General features: G+C 39.4%; 1 protein-coding gene across 18 annotated transcripts in view; it reads left to right on the forward strand.

Annotated features, from left to right (window-relative positions):
• LOC143213706 (uncharacterized) overlaps positions 1–20,771 on the forward strand; it is a 235,578-nt gene that overhangs the window by 171,261 nt on the left and 43,546 nt on the right. For 2 of the 18 annotated variants that reach the window (XR_013010010.1, XR_013010011.1), the window contains one exon: positions 18,017–18,142. The exons of 11 other annotated variants lie outside the window; for them this stretch is intronic. Coding sequence is in view for 4 of the 7 variants with exons in the window: in XM_076433813.1 (XP_076289928.1) it covers positions 17,881–17,936; positions 18,017–18,142 (182 nt within the window). In the remaining 3 variants the exon portion in view is untranslated. Of the gene's footprint in view, positions 1–9,229; positions 9,374–16,924; positions 17,937–18,016; positions 20,345–20,771 lie in introns of those variants that run through there. 5 more of the 18 variants (XM_076433810.1, XM_076433814.1, XM_076433813.1 and 2 more) reach the window with 4 other exon arrangements.

Below are 20,771 nucleotides of genomic sequence, written 5' to 3' on the forward strand. Positions count from 1 at the left end.
CTTGTCAACCAAGAAGAAGGGCGCTTTCACTGGGAGACGCGTTTAACGTCGCGAAACAGATAAACCGATGAATCACGAGCCCGACTGTTGCACACAGTTAGCTTCCGTTTCATAGATTTTCCATTCGAGCCAGAAACAAGATCTCAATCTGCTCCTTCTATCCGTGTAACTCAATGTTTACCGTGGTTCACATTATTTATTATTAATAAAAAAATATTAAATTACAAATTAATGAAATCATAATGCATTTGGACAGACCACCAAAGTCTTTCTAGCATTTTCCATTTTGTTAGTAGAACTGTCTCAAATACAAAATTAGATCGAGATCTTAAAACAACCCCTCCGTTCCAACGCAAACCGCAGAATAGAGTTTAAATCGACTCCCAGAGGAGACTGAAAAATTATGTCTGTTATTGCGATGATGTCCGCGCGATTTTCCCGTATTCGGCCACGTTTTTGTCTTGTTTTGGAGAGCCGAAACTTGCCCGCGCTCATTTCACTCGACGTAATACGTTAGGGACGGGGGTCGCCTTAGAGTATAGGGGGTGACGTCCTTTCTAGCCGAATATACATCGGGGTTGGCAGCGTGGAGTTCACCCCTCGACAAAGAGGGCATTTCCATCGGCTTACCCGAACGAAGGGAGCCGGGTAAAGCACGCGGCACTTTTTGGCCGCGCTGTGCTGTGTTCTTCGAGAATACGCGTGCTGGAGATCGGCCAACTATCGCAAAACGCCGCGCCGCTCTCTGCCCGACACCAGAGACATTTCAATGGACAATTAACGTGCGATGCCGCGCGCTGCGGGCTCTTTTGTCATCGAACATTATCCTAGGACACGGTCAACCAATTTTCCCATCGAATCCCCAACGATTTTCCCAAGATCTGCTCCTGCTTCGCGTTTTCCAACCTGCTAACCCTGTTACGATTCTTGGTTAAAGGGGTGTTCTCCTTTCCGGGATTGGGAAGCTTCTGTTTTTAATCTGGACCGCTGTTTTCCTCAAAAGTCCTACTTTTACGTTTACGAGGCGTAATTATATACGTTCTGAAAATTTCATTGAAATTGGTTGATTGGTTTACGAGTTATGAACGATCAAAAGTGTTAAAAATGGCAATTTTTTAAGATTTTCGGCCGTTTACCACTTTTGATCGTTTATAACTCGTAAACCAATTAACCAATTTCAATGAAATTTTCGGAGCGTATATAATTTATACGAGTTGACCAAACACAATTTTTTAATTTATTGGCCCAACTAAAAAAGTCGTAACAAACAATTTTTTCTATTGTCTTTCAGAATTACGACCAAATGCATTTTTCAACATATTTTTTAGACGTCATTTACTAAACTAATTCATCTAGCCTTACAAAGAGATTGAAGTCCTTTGGTCCATTCATAAAAAAGTTATTCTTATTTAAAGTGTGTGTGATCAGTTTTGCTCCTAACTGTATCATTGGAAAGCTCTGAATTTTGCGATTAATTTGATACAAAATACTTGTGCTTAAAAAATATATATAAATTACTTTCTTTGAGAAAATGTGGAGGTCGCGAACTTAATTGCCAACCTAATATATCAACATCTTTATGTATAAATGTCCAGAGTGTATATTGTCTCTTGTGAAAATTATATCGTAAAATTCACTTCAAAAACCAACACATTTGACTCCTGAAAAATCTTGCAATCCTGGAAAGGAGAGTACTCCCGTAGACTCAATATTCGTAAAATTAATATCAAAGAGAAATGAACATGTATGTACATCAAGATCAATTTGCACGAGAAAGTTGTGGCACCACCTAGTTGAAGATTGTTGAATATTAATGTGAAACGGTATGTAAAAAGCCAATTGTGTAACGCACATTCAACAGTGTACTGGAGACTAGCCAGATATTATGAAACAGAAGCTAAGCTCCACGGAAAATATTCGAACAACGAGAATTGATCAGTGCATTCGACGATCCTATTCTCGGTCTCCAAAAGGTCTAAAAATACAGGGTGCATTGACTAACCACGAAAATTAAGGCACCGTGCGTCCGGAAATAGCGTGTTGGCTCGCTGCCAAATATCATAAATACTACACCGTTAGAAGAGAACGATCGTTCGTACGGGGAATTTGTAAATATTGTCTGTGATCACAGGGAACAAATTTCCCGGGCAACTCTCGGCTCGCAGTTTCCTTGTAATTCGCTGGTCCGTCGATTTTCGTGTCTCAATCGATTCGAGACGAGTAAAAATGGAGAATTTATGATCGAGCGAAACTAAAAAATACAATTAATAAGTGGTGTACAGGTTTTCTTAGGTATCATTACGAGAGTAATGATTCAGTCTGTTGCAGTTCCAATGTAAATTGCAACGGAACAGAACGAGTTATCTGTTTGTGAGAGGATATAGCGTGTGGTCCAAATGATTATAATTATTAAACGACTGTGTACCTGCTGCGAAACACATCGAACCGCTGACGAAGGTAAACCAGATTGATGTAGGTTCGTTATTCCACCGTCCTCGATCAACGTCGATCCAGAAACGATCGATAGAAACGTATTGACACGGGAACTTCCACGTTGCGAAACTTTTCGGAAGTTCGCGGGTTTTTTAGTCGGCTTCGATAAAAGTATCGGGGCTGCTTCCCTAACTTTCTGCTCTCAAAAATTGATATCGGGCTTCTCGTTTGTCTGCGCATCTTGGACACCGCTGCACAGAAAAAAAATACATCATCCTATGTCGCTCATAACGAATTCAACTGCCATTCATCGGAATAAAGAGCTTTTATCAAATATTAAAAAATAATTTTACATATAATTACACATTTTATTAAGCAATGTGCAATTAAAATCTAATCTCATTAAGTTTACCAAGTAGAAGCTATATTATAAACTAGTTGTAAGTTAAGTTACTATTATGTACTATTATGTATTATTAAGCGAATTAATATGTAATATGTTAATATGCTCATGTATTGTTCATGCTACATAGCCTTGGTTTAAAGCATTAAATAAATAATAATAATATAATTACACACAATTTTATTATTGTCGAGTTTTTAAAAATACAAGAACGACATCAAATAAAAACACGTACAGATATACAGCGACTGATTTCAGAAAAATTCACAAAAATATGAAGAAATAAATTCTTAAAAAATTGCTGATCCACCAATTTAGGAGAATTTAGAAATTTAGAAAATAGAGAGAGAGAGAGACCATGCAGCTTCTGTACATTTTTTTTTATTGTACCGTGTAAGTAATCGAAAAATGCATTCAGATATGTATAATAACATGACATTGACCTTGATCTGAAGGTAAACCTTAATTTTCGAAGCTCAAGATCATTTCAAGGTCATGTTATTATACATATCTGAATGTATTTTTCGATCAGTTACACAATGCAATAAAAGAAAAATGTAGTTATGTATCAAAAAACATCGATGACCTTGATAATTCCGAAAAAAATTACCTCCAGAAACAAAATATTGTTTGCAATACAATGGTTTCTTCAAACCATTCAAATAGTACACAAAATATTTTTTATACCCCCACAATTAGAGGAGATATTTAGGTGTCCTTACTTAAGTGGACCACCCTGTATAAGTGTGCAAGTTGGATGAACCACCCTGTATAAGGGAACATCTACCAGTTACTTTTAAGTGTCGGTAGGTTTAGCGTTAAAAAGTGTGTCGAGACAAATTCAATGAGGATCGGTGATAGTTCGCGAAGAAAAATAAGTGGTGAAATCAATCGAAGGGATCGATGAAATTCCAATGAAACCGAGTCGGGGTTTGGTAGGCACCAGGCATATCGATATTCCCGGTGAGCCTTGCTCGCTCGCTGACCCAATAACTTCACAGTTTCCATCGACTTTTTGTTCCGTCTCCTGATTTACGCGGTTTATCAGAGCGGCTCCTGACGAAAGGGACCACCCGGTCGGTGTAGGTTGTCTCACAATGAAAGTACATTCCCCTCGGGTACTGGCTCGAACGAATACCCCGCGGGGGTTCCCGGTGTCGTTTTCGGGGGTGAAAATGTTGGGGTTCCTGCTGACGAAGAGGGCGACTCCGTCGCAACCCCCCGACACCCGAGGGGGATCGATCCGAGAACATTCTGCGCAGCTAACATCGTGCCGGAACCTAAATCCGGATGCTTACTCCGAGATCCGAAGGAGCGACGTACCGTTAACCTAATGAAAACGAAAATTAAATCTCCGAGGCGTGGGTGTCTCGCATCCATCCAAAATCATTTCGAATATTTTCATTCGCTCGGTTCCTTCCGAAAATTATCCCCACAGTCTATTTTCGAAATCCGAGACTCGCAGACGTAACATCTGTCCTCGTGGTCCACAAATATTATAACCAGAATTTATATGCAAAACCCGTTGATATTCATCTTCTTCTTTTAACTCAATTCTTCAGAAAACAGATTTAATATCATGTGAATAGTGTAAAAAGGATTACACAATAAAAATCTTCTAGATTGAAAGATACAGTGAGTCACGAAAGTATTCAAACGCCCTTTAAGACAGAATAACTTTTTTAATCAATTAAAATTATAATTTACAAGGTTACATGCAAAATTAAAAAAGGCATTTTTTAAAACTTTTATTTGGTCTATATATATGTTTTGTAGATTTATACATAGTAGTTACATACATGCTGGAAATTTCATCGAAATCGATTAACATACACACGAGCTACAAGCGATTAAAAATGGTGAAAATCGTAGTTTTATAAATCCACAGAATCGTACATCTTTCGATGCGTGTCGTTTCTTCCTGCGTTAACCGATTTCGATGAAATTTTCAGCATAAGTATAACTAACATAGATCTACAACACATATATTTTAAATTTTCATTAGGGACCCAAATAAAAAAGCTTTAAAAATGGCTTCTTTATTTTTCCATGTAAATTATAATTGTTGGAGAATCTGTTTTGCATATCATTTCATAAACCAATACTTCAAATTGATTGTAAAAAATCAGGTCGTTTGGTGCAATTATAAAAAAGTTATTCTGTTTTCTTGACTGTATGTCTTGATTTCGGAGTTCAAACTGCTTCTAGTTTTTGCTCGACAATTAAACAAACTTGTGTGTCTTGTTCTATACTGCATTTAAAAAAATTCCTCATTCTTTTGGTGGCAATATATTCTACAGTGTCAAACTTAAATGTTAAATAAATACGTCAGCGTGTACGACAATGTTCTAAAATTCCTTAAATAGTTCGATCGTTCCAGAAAAGTTAAAACAAAGAAAAAAATATCCGAGTGAAACGCTCACGGTAGAAATGAATGAAACATGCTCGACCAAATTCGTTGAACAGTTAAAATTATTGTAGTGCTATTACTCGTGATATTCGCGAGCGCGGAGTGAAAAAAAAAACAGCAGCGCTTCAGCCAATAAATTAATAAAAAGGTAAAATGAAGAGTCCGCGAACGCTGTTAACGTTATTATTTTATTTACACGTAACGAAGCAAAGGGATTCGCTGGGTGGTGGAGGGGCCGTTGCCCCGCCGCGCAGAGGGTAAAAATCACCGAAAAAGAGATCGCATCCTGCGACGAACGTGTCGTGTTTAAATTAGCCCCGGTACTTGAGGGAAATTAATTCGCTTTAAGGAGCGACGAAGGAGCCGAGGGATTTTATTAAAGGAAGTGAACCTCAACGACCAGGCATTACTTCCTTATTTATGATATTTTAACGGTGCAGAGCTAGACACAGGAAATTTCGCTTCTCTACGGGTACGTTTTTCCTTTTTTTCCCGAACCGGGCCGGTGTAACTTGCATTCTATAGGAAGAAAGGAGGAAAAACGAAGGAAGAGGCTTCTCCTAGGGAAAAAGATTGATACGAGAGGGCTGTGCAATATCTTCCTGAAGCACGTATTAACGAGTATCGATCGCATTCAATGAAATTCTTAACACACCTCACGCGTATCGAAAACACGTCGACTCCGACACTCGTTCGCCGTAATGCGAGCTCGGAATCCGACTTCGTTTCTCTTTCAGATTTGCTAGGTTCGAAACGGTAAAAAAGGGGACTGATCAATTTTATGGGTACAGTGTCGACGACGCGGTAACTCGGATTTCCTACTATATTCATATAAACATATTCAACGCTCTCTCTCTCTATATTCCCTTTATATTTTATATTCTCTTCCGTTTTGTATTTTCTTCCATTCGACGCTCTCTACTCTCGTTATTATTCCCTTGTGATTCTCTAAATTCTATATTATATTTTGTTCGACTATTCCACATTTACATATTCTTCATTTTCCGCCACGTTGTTCTACATATACTCTCCACTGCGAGTATCATCGATTCACCCGTTATTCTACATTCTCTGTGATACATTTCGCCGGAATATTCTGCATTAATCTACATGGTCTACGATCATTTACTATTGACACGATTCACCGATTGAAAATATAAATAAAAGAATCCTGGAGAAGAAGATAGAATGCGAATACCTTTCTTGCAAATCGCGGCACCGGAAAGAAAGAAACCGATGCGAGAACATTAAATGATAAAAATTCTTCTGGTTTCTGGTGTAGAACACAGCAGCGATAGTTCGGCGGCCCGGTTCTCAGAAAACCGCCACAACAGCAGCGTACAACTGAGTTCCCAGGGAAAAATTTCATTAAAGTTACACGGGCTCAATGGAATTCCGTGGGAGGTGTTTCGGGAACGCTGCGCGTCTCGAAAATCTCGCGAGGGGAGCGGCCGTTTTCATTGAGCAAACCGTGATTAGCGCCGGATCGACAAATTATTAGCCGGGCACGGGGTCAAGTGTAATGCGATTCTAATTGCTCGCCGAACATGACACAATCGTTCGGTCCGTTTCGATGTTCCCTGTTGCATCGGCGATTTTCTCTATCGGCTCGCGCGAAACCGAGCCCGTTGGAAAATTCATCGGAATCGGCACGCGAGAACAAAAAAAAAAAAAAAGCGATACCGCCGATCGATCGATCTCGCTCGATAAAATTCTTCGCTTTTCTGCCGACGACTCGCGATAATTACTCGACGCAGAAATCGATACGGAATAACGCGGTATATTAAATTAACTCCTCTGTCCTGCCCGTATCGATTTTCACCCGAAAAGGGCGTTTAATTTTTAGTTCCATTCGTGTGCGCAAACTTTTTAATAAATTTCATAGGTTCGGCTTTTATCTTGTCGGTTCTGATACTGTTTCACCGGCGATATTCCATGAACGCGACCCGATGCACCTAACAGCTTTATTCCGACAGGTGTGGAGTTTATGAAATCCGAATATTTTTTTCCCGAAATTCTGCTCGATCGACCGAATTCGAAATTAGCACTATTCCCGTTTGTTTTTCGAACGCTAGCTAACGTTTCGCGATGGGCAGAGCGAAAGTGAAATCGTTGAAATCGAGTCGATTCATTTAAACCTGATCAAACTATAAGTAAATTTCCAAATCGAAGCATTTGTTAAATGAGGTATTCAGAGCACAACGCGTGTTACAAAGCTTCCGGTGCGTATAATTTGAACAATATAGCGCGAGAATAAAACGCCCCGCATCTTTTCGCCGTCGAGCGAGAATCCGAGCAACGTAATTATTTACACTCCCGGGAAGATCCGACAAAGGAGTTAATTAACGAATACAATTACCGAGTAATTTATTAACGATCAAATAAAATTATGCCGGCCGGCGATTACGCGTAATTGAAAACGCGAAGATCGCTGGTAGACAATTCGAAATTATTATACATTACGTACATACGTCCACCCGGTATCGCACACGCGTGCGCGTGCGAGCGCGCGCGCGCGCAGGGGCGTTTAATTTTTTGCCGCATCGAAAACGCGCGGCGTTCTCGGACATGATCGAGTGTTATCAAACACACCGCACGTCGGCCAATGTGATGGATATAAAAACAAATACTCCGTCGCGCCGCGGCTGAAAGGGAAGATGAAAATGAAAAAACGAAAATTAACGGCGTTTGCTCTCGTTTATAAGCTGAACAGCTTCGCCCCGGACGCTCTTCTCCCGATACGTTGCAAATTGATTGCGATCGGCCATCAAATCTCTCGATGTATCGGTCGGTTTTGGTAACACTGGGACAAATTAAAAGCGATGCCTTCCGTTCGCCTGCGGGCATTAGCTTTTTAAATGAGCGCCTCCGCGATTAGATTAACAGTCGAGAATTTAGGTGAAAACAGGCAATTTAGATAGCGCCAGACGTGTTCGTCGTAATTAGAATGCGGGCTTTGTGCGTTTCTGACGGAAATGGTTAGGTGAAGCACTAAACTGTGCAGAGACATTCAAAGAATTTAAGGATACATTGTCACGTTCCTTTTAATTCTCATTGCAATTATCAGTGGGAGGAATACATTTTCGTTGGAATTGACTCGGAACATTTTTATTTCTCCTCCGGGCATAAAAGGCGAATACATTTGTATGTTTCACCATTTTAAGTAGCTTCAAATGGTGCACCGCGAGTATATATTCTTACTCTTAATAATTTTGAAAACTCCAAAATTTTTATAGGAAAAGTGTTACCGAGACAACAGATATTTTCTTAAAAATCCACAATTCTCCAGTCACTTCCAGTGTAAATAAAATTGTGCAAACAACCCCTCGGGATAACTCGTGTTTAATCACAGTTGTTAGCAGTACGTAACTCACGGTTAGATCGTCCGGGAGCGGCAACGCGATTACAGGGAATAGGGGACACGATTAAGAGATCATTTCATTGGTTAGCCAAGACTTTTCCCCTTGCGTCTTCGGATGATCGGGGTGAAAACCACGATCAGAGGCGTGACGAACCGGATAAATTGCACGGTCGCCTTTTAATCGGTTCATTCGGCCAAGGCACCTGAAAGCACGCCCGACTCTTCTGGTGTGCCGCGAGGAATTTCGCTGCTGGCCATCGCCGATATAGATTACCGAACAAACCATCCGGTCGGGATCCAGCCCGTGGGCAATATTGAAAGTGTCCCTCGCCGGCTGAAAATGCAGTTTTACGCTTGTCCGTTTCTTTTATGAGAATTCGGTGAAAGTCGAGTAAACGGTGAAACGCCAGCAAGAATTTCGATTGTTCGTACCGCTACGAAATTTCGCTAGCGAACATCGATTGTTACTTCCTTGCGTCCTCCTTCGTGCGAATCTTCTCTTTTACAAGATATTTAACGCGTTGATTGCCGAACAACTAATTTAATTAAAGTCGAAATTAAACTGTAAGTGTATTTATATTTATTTCGTTCGCCTTATCTCTTAATTTTCTTTTTAAATTAGGACATACATAGGGGCAAAGGGAGTCCTCGCTCGTGGTCAATGGCAAGACACTTCAGCTAATAATTCGGCTAGAATCTAAAATGCCAGTGGAATGACCCAATCGGACGGCTTGCTGTCGCATTCCTTTCGAATTCCTGCCAGGAGACTTCTTGTGAGGTACGGAGAGTACCTACAAATCGAACGCAAAATTCTATTTTAAATGTGCATAAATAATTCCGTCCCTTATTTCACAGAGTCTAAAATCACTCTAAGTGTCGATTAACACCTTAACTGCCACATTAGTCATGGATGACATTATTTTTACTTCAGTAGATTTGTGTCGTTTATTTTGAAAGTGGTCCAAGTCCATTTTCGAGAAAAATCAAGCTAGCAATTTTAATATTTACATTTCTACGTTACCTTTTAATTCTGAAGCAAATTGTGACTAATATATTTAAAATCACAAAGATTTTGTAAAAAGGAAATCAGCCGGTTAATAGAATGATACAAATTTTTATTTTGAAGGTGGCCTAAGTCCATTCTTGGTAAGAAGACACACATTAGTCACTTAATAATTGCTATTATTTTAATAGGAATTGTAAAAACTCTCTTAGATACACTTAAGGAGTGTGATACATTGGTATCCTATACGTATATTTCTAATTTCATTGGAACGCAAACTCTTAAATATCTCAGTTTAAATTTAAATGGAGTTAGGCCACTTTCAAAATAAACGGCTCATTTAAAAATGAAAAACCGAACGTTGTTATCTGAAAGATGCAAAAGGATTGAAACTGTAGTTTATTACGATCAATGTTACCATTCCAGTTTTGATTTAACCAAAAAATTGCTATTTCAGCGATTTTTTAAAATCTCGATTGATTCTGCAAACAGCATCCGGATTAAAGATCGCGAAATCGTCTTACGGGTGTTCAGAGGGATCCGTGGCGAATCGTATCGCAATAGCAGTATCCGTTCGGCGCGGCGATTCCGAAAACAGAAGAGTGGGAAATGGGATCATTAGAAGATCGCCGAGTCTCGAAAATTGCGAATTCGAGCGCACATGCGCGTCACGCGATTGCAGTCGACCCCCAGGAAGTGCGGCAGGATGCATGCACCGACGACCTTATTATCTACTCCCTTCTACCCGCTCGTGGCCCCGTGGCAGAACTGAAGTTAAACTTCGGTTGTTTGCGCTCTGGTTCGTAAAATTCGGACGATGGAGCGCATTACGACGTCCAACGGCTCGAGAAATTCTATGCACCGCGATGACTCGTTGCTTTCGACAAAGATGCTACCTCCTCGATCGCGATAATTGCAGCGCCGACCATATTGCGCACCTCGAACCAACCCCACCCTCCGCGAAATTCCTCGAACAATCGCAGAACCTTATTTCTCTAATCGCACCACTGTTCTTCATTCTCATTAAATAATGCCAGTGAACACCATCGCACCGACATTTGTTTGCAATAGCCTTCACGGTCGCTGAAGCAGATAGGGGTGAGTTCTCACCGCCAGGAGGGTATCATAATTTCGTTTTCCTTTATGCATTTATGAAGAAATTGGTTGGGTGAAATGTAAAACAATAAAAGATTAGAAAAATTTAAGGATAACGTAACGTTGTTTTTAATGTAACGAAGTCATTAAGGGGTGAAATCAATTTTTATTTTATTCCTGCTTCCCACAATACACGCAGAACATTTTTATTTTGCATACGGATCCGCAGTCTAGTTATTTAACGTTATTTTGTATCGAGAAATCCTGGTATATATTCACAGCTGACATTTCGGACGCCATTTCCTGCCATGTAGTGCTTTCTAACCATTCAAGCATTTTTTTGTCATCGCATCGAATATGCAAAATCAAAGTACGCATTTCAAGGACAAAGTTCACGAAAGAAAAAGTTCTGTGCTGTTTAAGGAGAGGATGTATCATTCTTTCGCTCTTTTCATCATTTTTTATGCGGTGTAAAAATCATTTAAAATAAAATCGTGAAAAGTCATATAACTCCATTTTTTGCTAACAAAAAACAGAGAATCTTCGAGCAATGGGAAAAATCGCAAAAGATTATGGAACTAAATGTCATAAAACATATTCTAAATGGTAAAAAATTAGCTTTCATTATCCAAGGGTGTCTCTTCACATCTCAGTGAAGTTCGTTCCGAAATCATGAATAGTTCTCGGAAAAAATGGACAAAGATCATTTTTCATTATTGTTGTTGTGCGGCACGCATTGCAACGAACGTTCTAATTCGTTTACCGTCGACAAACCAGCACAAACGCCGTTAAAAGCATCGTTTCTGAAAATCTGAAAAGCCGGTGATCGCCTCGCATCAGCGAAAGCGTGTTCCAACACAAAGACACAAACCTCCGATTGAAGAGAGAGAGAGGGAGAGCCAAAGAGCGTGCACGCAGTCAATAACGACACGGAAAAAATGTACAAGTACACACGGGGATGATGCCGCGATTGCACGCTGCACAAACGTGCACAGACCGCATTCAGAATGTCCACGCCGAGCCGGCGAATCCACGCGCGCGTACACGATTCGATGAATGCACCGTGAACTGAACGTTGCATACACGGCTTGGCCTATGCACGGGACACGCGAGCACGCGCGCGCGTATAGTTAATTTCATCCGTGGAACGGCTCCACCTGGAATTTCAAAAATGCATCGGCCGAACGAACTGTTCTAATCCCGATCCTGTTCAAAAATCGCGCGACGCAAAGCTGCACCAATTTTCCTGCGAGTTGACACACCGCTTTATCCGGCTATGCGAACAGTGCGAGCATGACTTTTGCCGCTCTTTATCTTGATCTTGATTCTTTTTATTAGGACTTGCTCTGCGAGAGAGTGGCGAGAGTGTCTGAACTTTTATGCATTTGTAGTAAGTGCGAATTTGTATGCGTAATAAAAATTCTCTGCATTGCTTGCGAGCTTCCTTGAACGATTTTCATAGATCTTCGTAGATAGAAAATTGAACAAAAATTAGTTATTATTTATCGTTTAAATATCTCGAAACAAGAAATATGTTATTCGGACCACTTTCGTAATTATGGGCACATGTTTAAATCTAATTTCAAATTCAACTTACATCATTCGCAATATGCTGAAATTATTAAGGGATGAAATATTTAGACCACTTTCATAATTATGACCACATATTTAAATCTAAATGCAAATTCACCTGTCAGCAAACCCATTTTAAATCGAAATTCGAATTCAAATTCCACTTTCAATGATTATATTTAAACATAAAGTCAAATTCAACTTTCAATCATTAAGTATATTGAAATCTAAATTAAAATTCAACTTTCAATAATTATATTCTAAAATCTAAACTCAAATTTAACTTTCAATCAATATATTTATCATATACATATCGTATCATCATATCATAGTTGTTCTTCATTTTACTATTACATCATTCGCAATATGCTGAAATTATTAAGGGATGAAATATATCATTTAGACCAGTTTCATAATTATGGACACATATCTAAATATAAATTCAATGCAACTTTCATTCATTATATTTATCATATACATATCATATCACCATACCATAGTTGTTCTTCCTTTTACTATTACATCATTCGCGATATGCCGAAATTATTAAGGGATGAAATATATCATTTAGACTACTTTCATAATTATAGGCACATATTTAAATCTAAAAAATTAAATTCTCACCAACCCAATTTAAATCGAAATTCAACTTTGAACCACTACATTTAAATCAAAATTAAAATACATGTTTCAATCATTATATATTAAACATAGTCATATTCAACTTTCAATCATTATATTGAAATCTAAATTCGAATTCAACTTTCAATCATTATACTAAAATCTAAATTCAAATTCAACTTTCAATCATTATATTTATCTCCACAGTCTACTACTATCATATCATAGTTATTCTTTCCTTTACAATCATCTTTTTTTTATAATCATCTTTACAAATCTACATAAATTACATCATCTGCAATGTACTGAAATAATTAAGAGATGAAGTACATTTTTATTCAAACCCCTTCCATGCAATCGAGGCATTAGTTACCTCTAACATGGAATAACTGCATAGAAAATGAGCAGGTTAATTTTCAGAAGAGAAATGCATCTCGATTGCTCTTGACTGAATAATAATCAATAAATGTGCAATGAATGCAAGTCTGAAGTCTCGGTTTGCACAGGTGGCTCGTAGTCCATCGAATTTTCTCGGGCAATGTTATCGAATTAATTTGGAGGCCATAATTGCACCGCAAATGCGGGCCAGTCTATCGGGTCTTGTGAAAAGTGGCAAAAAGTCGTTCGAATAGCAACAGAGTGCCGGTGCATCACTGCAGTATCACATTATACACACGCGTTTGCTCCACGAAATCGCATGTACGTGGATCCGATTACGTAAATGTACGTATCTACTGGTATGTACTCGCCTATCAATCTACAGATGCGCATCTACGTGCACACGTCGCGTCGCACCCTGAATCATGCGTGGATACATGCACGCGACACAGTGCATATACATGGGAATATGTATACATGCGTCGTATATGTGCACAGGTACATATATACACGCGTATGTAGAGATTCTGGCAGCATAGCATGTAAATGCAATTACACTTGTGCCGCGCGGCTGTGCATGTACATTTACCGCGCCGTTGTGTAGATATATTATGTGCCGTTACATGTGCTGCGATGCAATAACAATCATGATCACTATAACGCGCGTTATGCATTACATGTATAAGAAATAAATCGGAATGCATTACCAACGGGATAAGTCGTCCTTTTAACGCGTTTCTTTTTTCCCCCACCACGAAATTAGACTGCGACCGAATAAAAAAGGAATTATAAATAATCCTATGCATTTATGAAGCGATACATTTCTGTTTATACGCCAGAGAATACATTTGTAAATAGAACGTTCGGTTTACATAAATGGTTTACAGTCGGAGAAGTCGAAACGTTAAAGAGTTTCATAAATTTCTCTTTCCGTTATTCGTACTCCCTTAACCTAAACGTCCGAAAAATATGAGATTATGTCATTAATTACCGGTTTCTTTTTTTCTTTTTAATGAAGTAGGTACGCGGGAAAATGGAGGAGCCGGTGTGTGCAAACAAAACCGCAAATGTTTGTCACTGTTTCACTGTTACGGGCGAAAAACAACTTTCTAGTTTAAATATTTCGAGAGTCGTTAATTACGGACACGAGTGGCCGCGTCCGAAAATAATGAATGGCCAGAGAGAAAAATCGTTACTATGCTTGACGGGCATTTGCCAACTGGAATGCGGGCTTTTAAACAATTATGAAGAATCGTCGTTAATGAAGTACTTGTGTCTGTCTAATCTCGACATGTTCTAAATGAAGCGCTAGCGAACGTTAATTTGTTGTTAATTTGAACGTTTATTTACATTGAACGAGAATATTTAATCGTCGTTAGAAAAATTGCGGTTTTTATGCATTTATAATGAAAGTGAGACGATCGAATTTAAAGCAGTGAAAACATTATGTGAATTTGGAAGACGTACAATGGGTGTCCTTCGCAATTGCGATAAATAATAATTTTTAAAAAATTATATATGCATTAGCTAGTAGACTTCTAGCGTCTCGAAGAAACTCAAGTTGTTGGGTCCAATTTTGAAAAACCCTGTAGTTTGCTCGAATAGGGTGCTGAATAAAAAAATATTGAAGAGGGGATTGCGAAACTATGTCTCTGCATATTTAATGCACTGTGACAAAAATGGGGCGATAAAAATCAAAACAGTGAGCAGATTGAATAATTGGAAAATATAGTTACTCGAATTAATATTCGCACGCTCTAAAAAAGACGATAACTTTTTTAATATTAGAGGAATTACTAGAGAAATACTAGAGGAATTAGTTTATACTACAGGATATGCAAAGAAATTTTTTCAAAAATTGCAATTGATCAGAATTGTAGAAAAAAAATACTAAAAGTTGCATTTAACAACTTTTTTATATGGGCTTGTATTAAACATTTTTAAAGATACTTTTTGTAGATCTGTGTGAATTAAAAATATTCTGAAAATTTCGTCAAAATCTTCGTCGAATTCTTACATCTTCCAATGCCTGTCGTTTTTTCCCGCATCAACCGATTTCGATGAAACTTTCACAGTGCATATAATTGACGCAGACCTAAAAAAACGTACTTTTAAAATTTTCTATATGGGCTCACATAAAACAGTTGTGAAATACAAAACTTTTAGTATTTTTTCTACAATTCCGATCAATTGCTATTTTCGAAACAAATTTTCACATCCTGTAGTAAACTAATATTGCTAATACAATATTAAAAAATTATCGTCTTTTTAGAGCGTCCGAATATTAATTCGAGTAACTATACATATTATTTCTAATTGAGATTTCAATTATTGCAAAAGGAAAACTTCTCACAGTTCGCGAAGTAGATTCTGGTTTCTCGTAAAGATCCGGAGCCTATAAATTTTTAACATTTTTAGAAGAGTAGACATCGCAACCCCTCGTACCTACGGGCCGTTTCGAAGCTCTCAGGGTTGATTTATAAAAATAAACCAGCCTGACGTCCAGCACTCCAATAATGGCGACGGTCGGCGACGTCGATCCGGAAAAATCGGTCGCCCTGATTGTTTGCCAATTTCCAGAAATCTTTTAGATCCGAATCTCACCGGTTTTGCTTTTCTATCACGGAGGGAAAAGGTGTGTGTGTGGGGGTAGAAAATCGATCGAAGATGGAAAAACTGCACGCTTATCCAGGGGGGATCTGTGTGCGGCGGCGTTTTCACCTTGGTCGAATATTTTTCGGGATTTTTTTCTCATGGTGCGACGCATACGGTTGACGGGCCACGGTCACGGGGTGGATGGAAAGGGGGTGGATTAGCACGTAGTAGTACACGGTGTTTCGAGTCGTTCGAACCGACTGAATGGTGGCTCGTGACACGTAAACTTTTTTATTTTTTCATTGATGAAGTCCTCTCCGTGGGAGGTGAATTTAGAATTTAAAAACAATGAGAGTTATTCACTCCGACGTGCCCATTGTTCCTCTTGTTCGAGATGGTTTTTGTCGGTCGGCAAAGGGCGCGCGCATTTCGATTAAAAATCATTGGTTATCGTGACTGAGAGAGGATTGGTCATCTGCATTCGCGCGGTGTCATTCTATTTTACTTCGGACTCGTCGCATTTTTCAGTTCGTCTCTTAAATGTGCCCATAATTAGGGTAAACTGTACTATTGCTAATATATATATTAAGAAATCCTGGTATAGAAAATTATTTTATATTGCTTCTTATTTATATTTCAAAGCAACGTTGCAAGTTTTCATACCAGAGTTCCACACGTGACTGTTATATAGCAACGCTGGTAGATCCAGCAAGGCCGACGGATGACCACAGTGCAGTGTAAATAGTGTTTTACTAAAATTTTCACTGCTACATAATTTCTGTCTAAATTTCTTCATTGAATATATTTTATAATAAAAGATTTATCACTCGTAAAACTGTTTGATCTTACTGAAAAATCTCTATTAGCTTATAATAATAGCAAGTTCAGCTCGTTTAAACATTTCAAAAAAAGATAAAAAGATTTTGGGTAAACTCTACTCTACCGGACTCGAAAATTTGTGCCTTCCTCCTATAAATTATGATGTATTTGGTATGTAATCCAATAGATTTGTACCCGGGGCGGCTGCAGATCGAAGTTTCGATCCTGTAGGATCAATGATTCAGGAGTTATGCTTGCTTAAAGTTCAGCAATCTGCAGTGTTTTTGACAGGGCGCTGCCATATTGGTGTGTACTGAAGACTCCGAACCGCTTACCGAGCAGAACTGCCGGTCCTTGTCGCTCCCCTCCTCTGACCTAATCACCAACCAACTCATTAATTATTCTGCTTGTAAGCGGCGCGCGATCGTCACTACAAACCAATATGGCGGCGCCCTTACCTGTCAAAAACACTGCAAATTGCTCAACTTTAAGCAAGCATAACTCCTGAACCATTGATTCTACAGGATCGAAACTTCAATCTGCAGCCGCCCCGGGTACAATCTACTAGATTACATACCAACTACATCATAATTTATAGGAGAAAGGCACAAATTTTGAGTCCGGTAAAGTAAAGAGCAGCCAAGATTTTTACTACGATTTTGGCTTAGAGTGCCAATCATTGTACAGTTTACCCTATAAGTCACCGGACACTTATTCCACTTATATTATGAGATAAAAATGGTACTTGCTAATTTTTACCACGTTTTTATTAGCTCGCTTTCGTGTTTGTCTGTTTGTCTGTTCGGTGGAAAATTTTGCAATTGATTTTTTTCCAATGTAGAGAACACCCAAATAAAATCTGACCAAAGTATCTTTTATTTTTGAATGTTTGCACTCAAATATCGTATAATAGCTACATCTAATCAAAACAAAACAATCCAATCAAGCTGGAAGCTTGAATTCTTCAATTACCACATTTTGTTGAACATAAAGAAGTGTCCAGTAATTTAGGGGGAGTTTATTTCTTGTTTCGAGATATTTGAAGGAAAAGGATATTAACACTAACTGAATCCCATATAATGTTGAAAGAACAAGCACTATCAAACGGTTCATTTTGGACAATATCGTCAACATTACATTGAATTCATTTAGTTTTTTCACTTAGACCGCTTTCATAATAATGGACACAAATGTTGCAACCCAGCGAACGCACCTCGTCTTCCAAAAATAACCTGTTACCTCAAATGTTAGTCCACTGGATTTCACATTTATTTCTGGTCGGTTATGCTTCTTGTTTTAATTTGCACGTGTTTGTGTTTTTTCCAGGGATCCGAAAGAATGGGAGCAATACTATAGACAATGGAGCGGCGCACGGTTTATTTCAGTAGCACAGGCTCGCTTTACGGGACGTAAAAGTTTAGACAGAGGAAGAGCCAGCGTTCCACGCATCGGGTATTAATCAAACATGTTTTTTTCTATAATCAAATAAATGAAATGAACGTAATAGTTGTTCGGGATTCAAAGTATTGACGAAAGTTTTGAATGGAACGCGACGCGAGAGGCACACACGGTTTCCTTTTGTACGAGCGAAGGTGGGGGATTTTATAACTTTGAGATACGTTATCCAGATATACATATATATATTTCCCCTTTTGTACGTGTCGGATGAATACGGCGAATGTTAGTAACTGTAATTAACGAAATCGTTGAAAATTCGTACGTCGACGCGGACGCGAATGGCTGCTTTTGTTTCGAATTCGGTTCTACATCGGATTCGATCTCGCTGAAAAGTAAATATTAGTCGGTCAAAAATTTAGCTGATAATTAAATAAATACAACGAACGCTCGCAGTGTTATTGATCGAGTGTATTCAAGATTTGAATAGAACGCGGGGCGCGAGGATTAATTTGTTTGCGTGCTCGAAATTGAAAGCTTGTATACGACTCTGGAAATTCTTCCCTTGCATAATCAATTAAATTCGATGAATGTTAATATCGCCGAAATATTATATCGATGCAAACCCCGACGGTGTACGCCCTCTCGAGCATAAATGGTCCTTTTTTGATACCGAAATGAATGTTGAATTTTCCACGGGGTAACGGAACGAAGCAAAAGTGAAAATGTCTGCACACTTGATTACAGGCTAATTAATATTTTCAATTTTCCGAATTTGTGTCTGATACTATGTATTATATTGCCTGCAGACGAATAAAAGTGAGAATGAATGAACGCATATCGCGCGGCGAGCCCTGTTAAGAAAAAATTCGATCGAGAGGGAAAGTAATTCGTTACTCGTTATTTAGCAATGGGGGGGGGGCGAACGGAAGTCTCGTTCAATGAAATTGCCGCACAAATAACGGGGGAGACCTTTTAAATTGGAGTACTCGGAATTAATTTGTATCAACAGCGCCAGATTTTTCGACTACAATCGCGGGGAATTTGCTCGAATATTTTTTTAATGATCTCCGCTCGCACGCGGCAGAACGTACACGAGCTGACAAAAATGTTTTTTAACGTCGCGTATCTTCTTATTCCAATGTTTTCATTCGTGTATCAACGTTTTCACCGCGCTCCATTCAGCTCGTGTATTTCTTGTTTGACTTTTGTGTTTAAACAACCGGACCGATCGGTTATGACTATCATCGCGTTGTCGGGTGTTGGTTAAACAGCGCCCACATAATCCAGTCTACCAGAACGTATGCGTTCGCTATTTAAAAAAGAGAGAATTTCGAACGAGCGTGTGTCCGCATAAATAAAAAAAAAAAAAAGTGAAAATTGAGTGGTAAATAGTGCTCGCGTGTTTTACACGTTCCGGTTTACAAGCATTCGCCGATATTACGCAAATAAATGTGTATTTCCCGCGATTCGACGCGATCACGAGTATTATATTCTTTAGTACAACAATATTTATGGACAAATAAACAATAGGTTCCCCGGAAAATAACTTCTGTTATCTTTTTTTAATTCGCTCCGACCGAAATCAATTTACAAACAAACGCGCAACGTACGCGATGCACCGGAGGGGTGGGGCAGATGAAATACAATATGAAAAATCTGCCTCTGTAATTGTATCGGTCATAAACATTATATAACCGAACAAACGCTCGGTCGCGCGCGCGCGATAATTCACGGTCCCCGAGCTTTATGAATTTTCGTATTTCTTTCACGGTCGCTGTTTATTCAAATTTTCATTTTCATTTTAAGTGTACGCGACCAATTACCATTATCAACCCGCCTCGTTAAGCGCACTCGTGTCCCGGAAAAATTCCGATGATGCATGACCCGACGCTCGCTTTTTAAATAACGCGCGCTCGCATATTTCCGAACCGTAAGATTTAAAAAAGCCCTGTACCTCGTACCGAGCATTTTAACCGCATTCCACCGTGAAATTCCTAAATACCATTAATCTCCATGTTGTTTTCAAATGTGCCTGCTTATGTGTTCAGTCGCAGAAATGCCTAATGATTAAAATCGACGGATCCCCGACAGGGGTAGGGGGAAAAAAAAGGAAAATCCCCGGCAGCACTTTCGCCCGAGTAACCATTCTCACCTGTGCGTGTCGCGAGAGCTGGTAGCTCGACATTCCCCGAGTCGGGGGAAGAAAAAAGAGTGAAGAAGCGCCGTGTGACGGGGGTAGAATCTTCGATTTACACGCACCCACCCCCATCTCATTTGGTGCACCTCTCGTTTCGGTGGAAGGGTGTCTCATCCCACGGTCGAGGAGCCGATCCTCCTCCCCGTTTCATCTCTCGACCGTCTTCGTCGGTGGCGCGCTCTTTTTTCGCTCCCTCTCTACCCCTCTCTCTCTCTCTCTCTCTCTTTCCTTCTCCACCCCCCAGATGAAGGGTGCTTCGTCATTGTCGAGTATGTATCGCGTCTCTCCTTCGAGCACGTGTATCTTGTCTTTTCCCGCGTCCGTTCCTCCATTCTCCCCCTCTTCGTGCCGTTCTCCACCCCCTGCTTGCAACCCCATTCGCCTCTTTGTCTCTCCTCCGGGGTGGCTTTGATTTTATCTTTGTCCCACTTTCCCGTAACACCCTTCCTTTTTTTGCTCTTTTTCTCCTCTCCGTCTTCCACCCTC

Source organism: Lasioglossum baleicum, chromosome 11 (assembly GCF_051020765.1).
Source record: "Lasioglossum baleicum chromosome 11, iyLasBale1, whole genome shotgun sequence".
Taxonomy (NCBI): Eukaryota; Metazoa; Arthropoda; class Insecta; order Hymenoptera; family Halictidae; genus Lasioglossum; species Lasioglossum baleicum.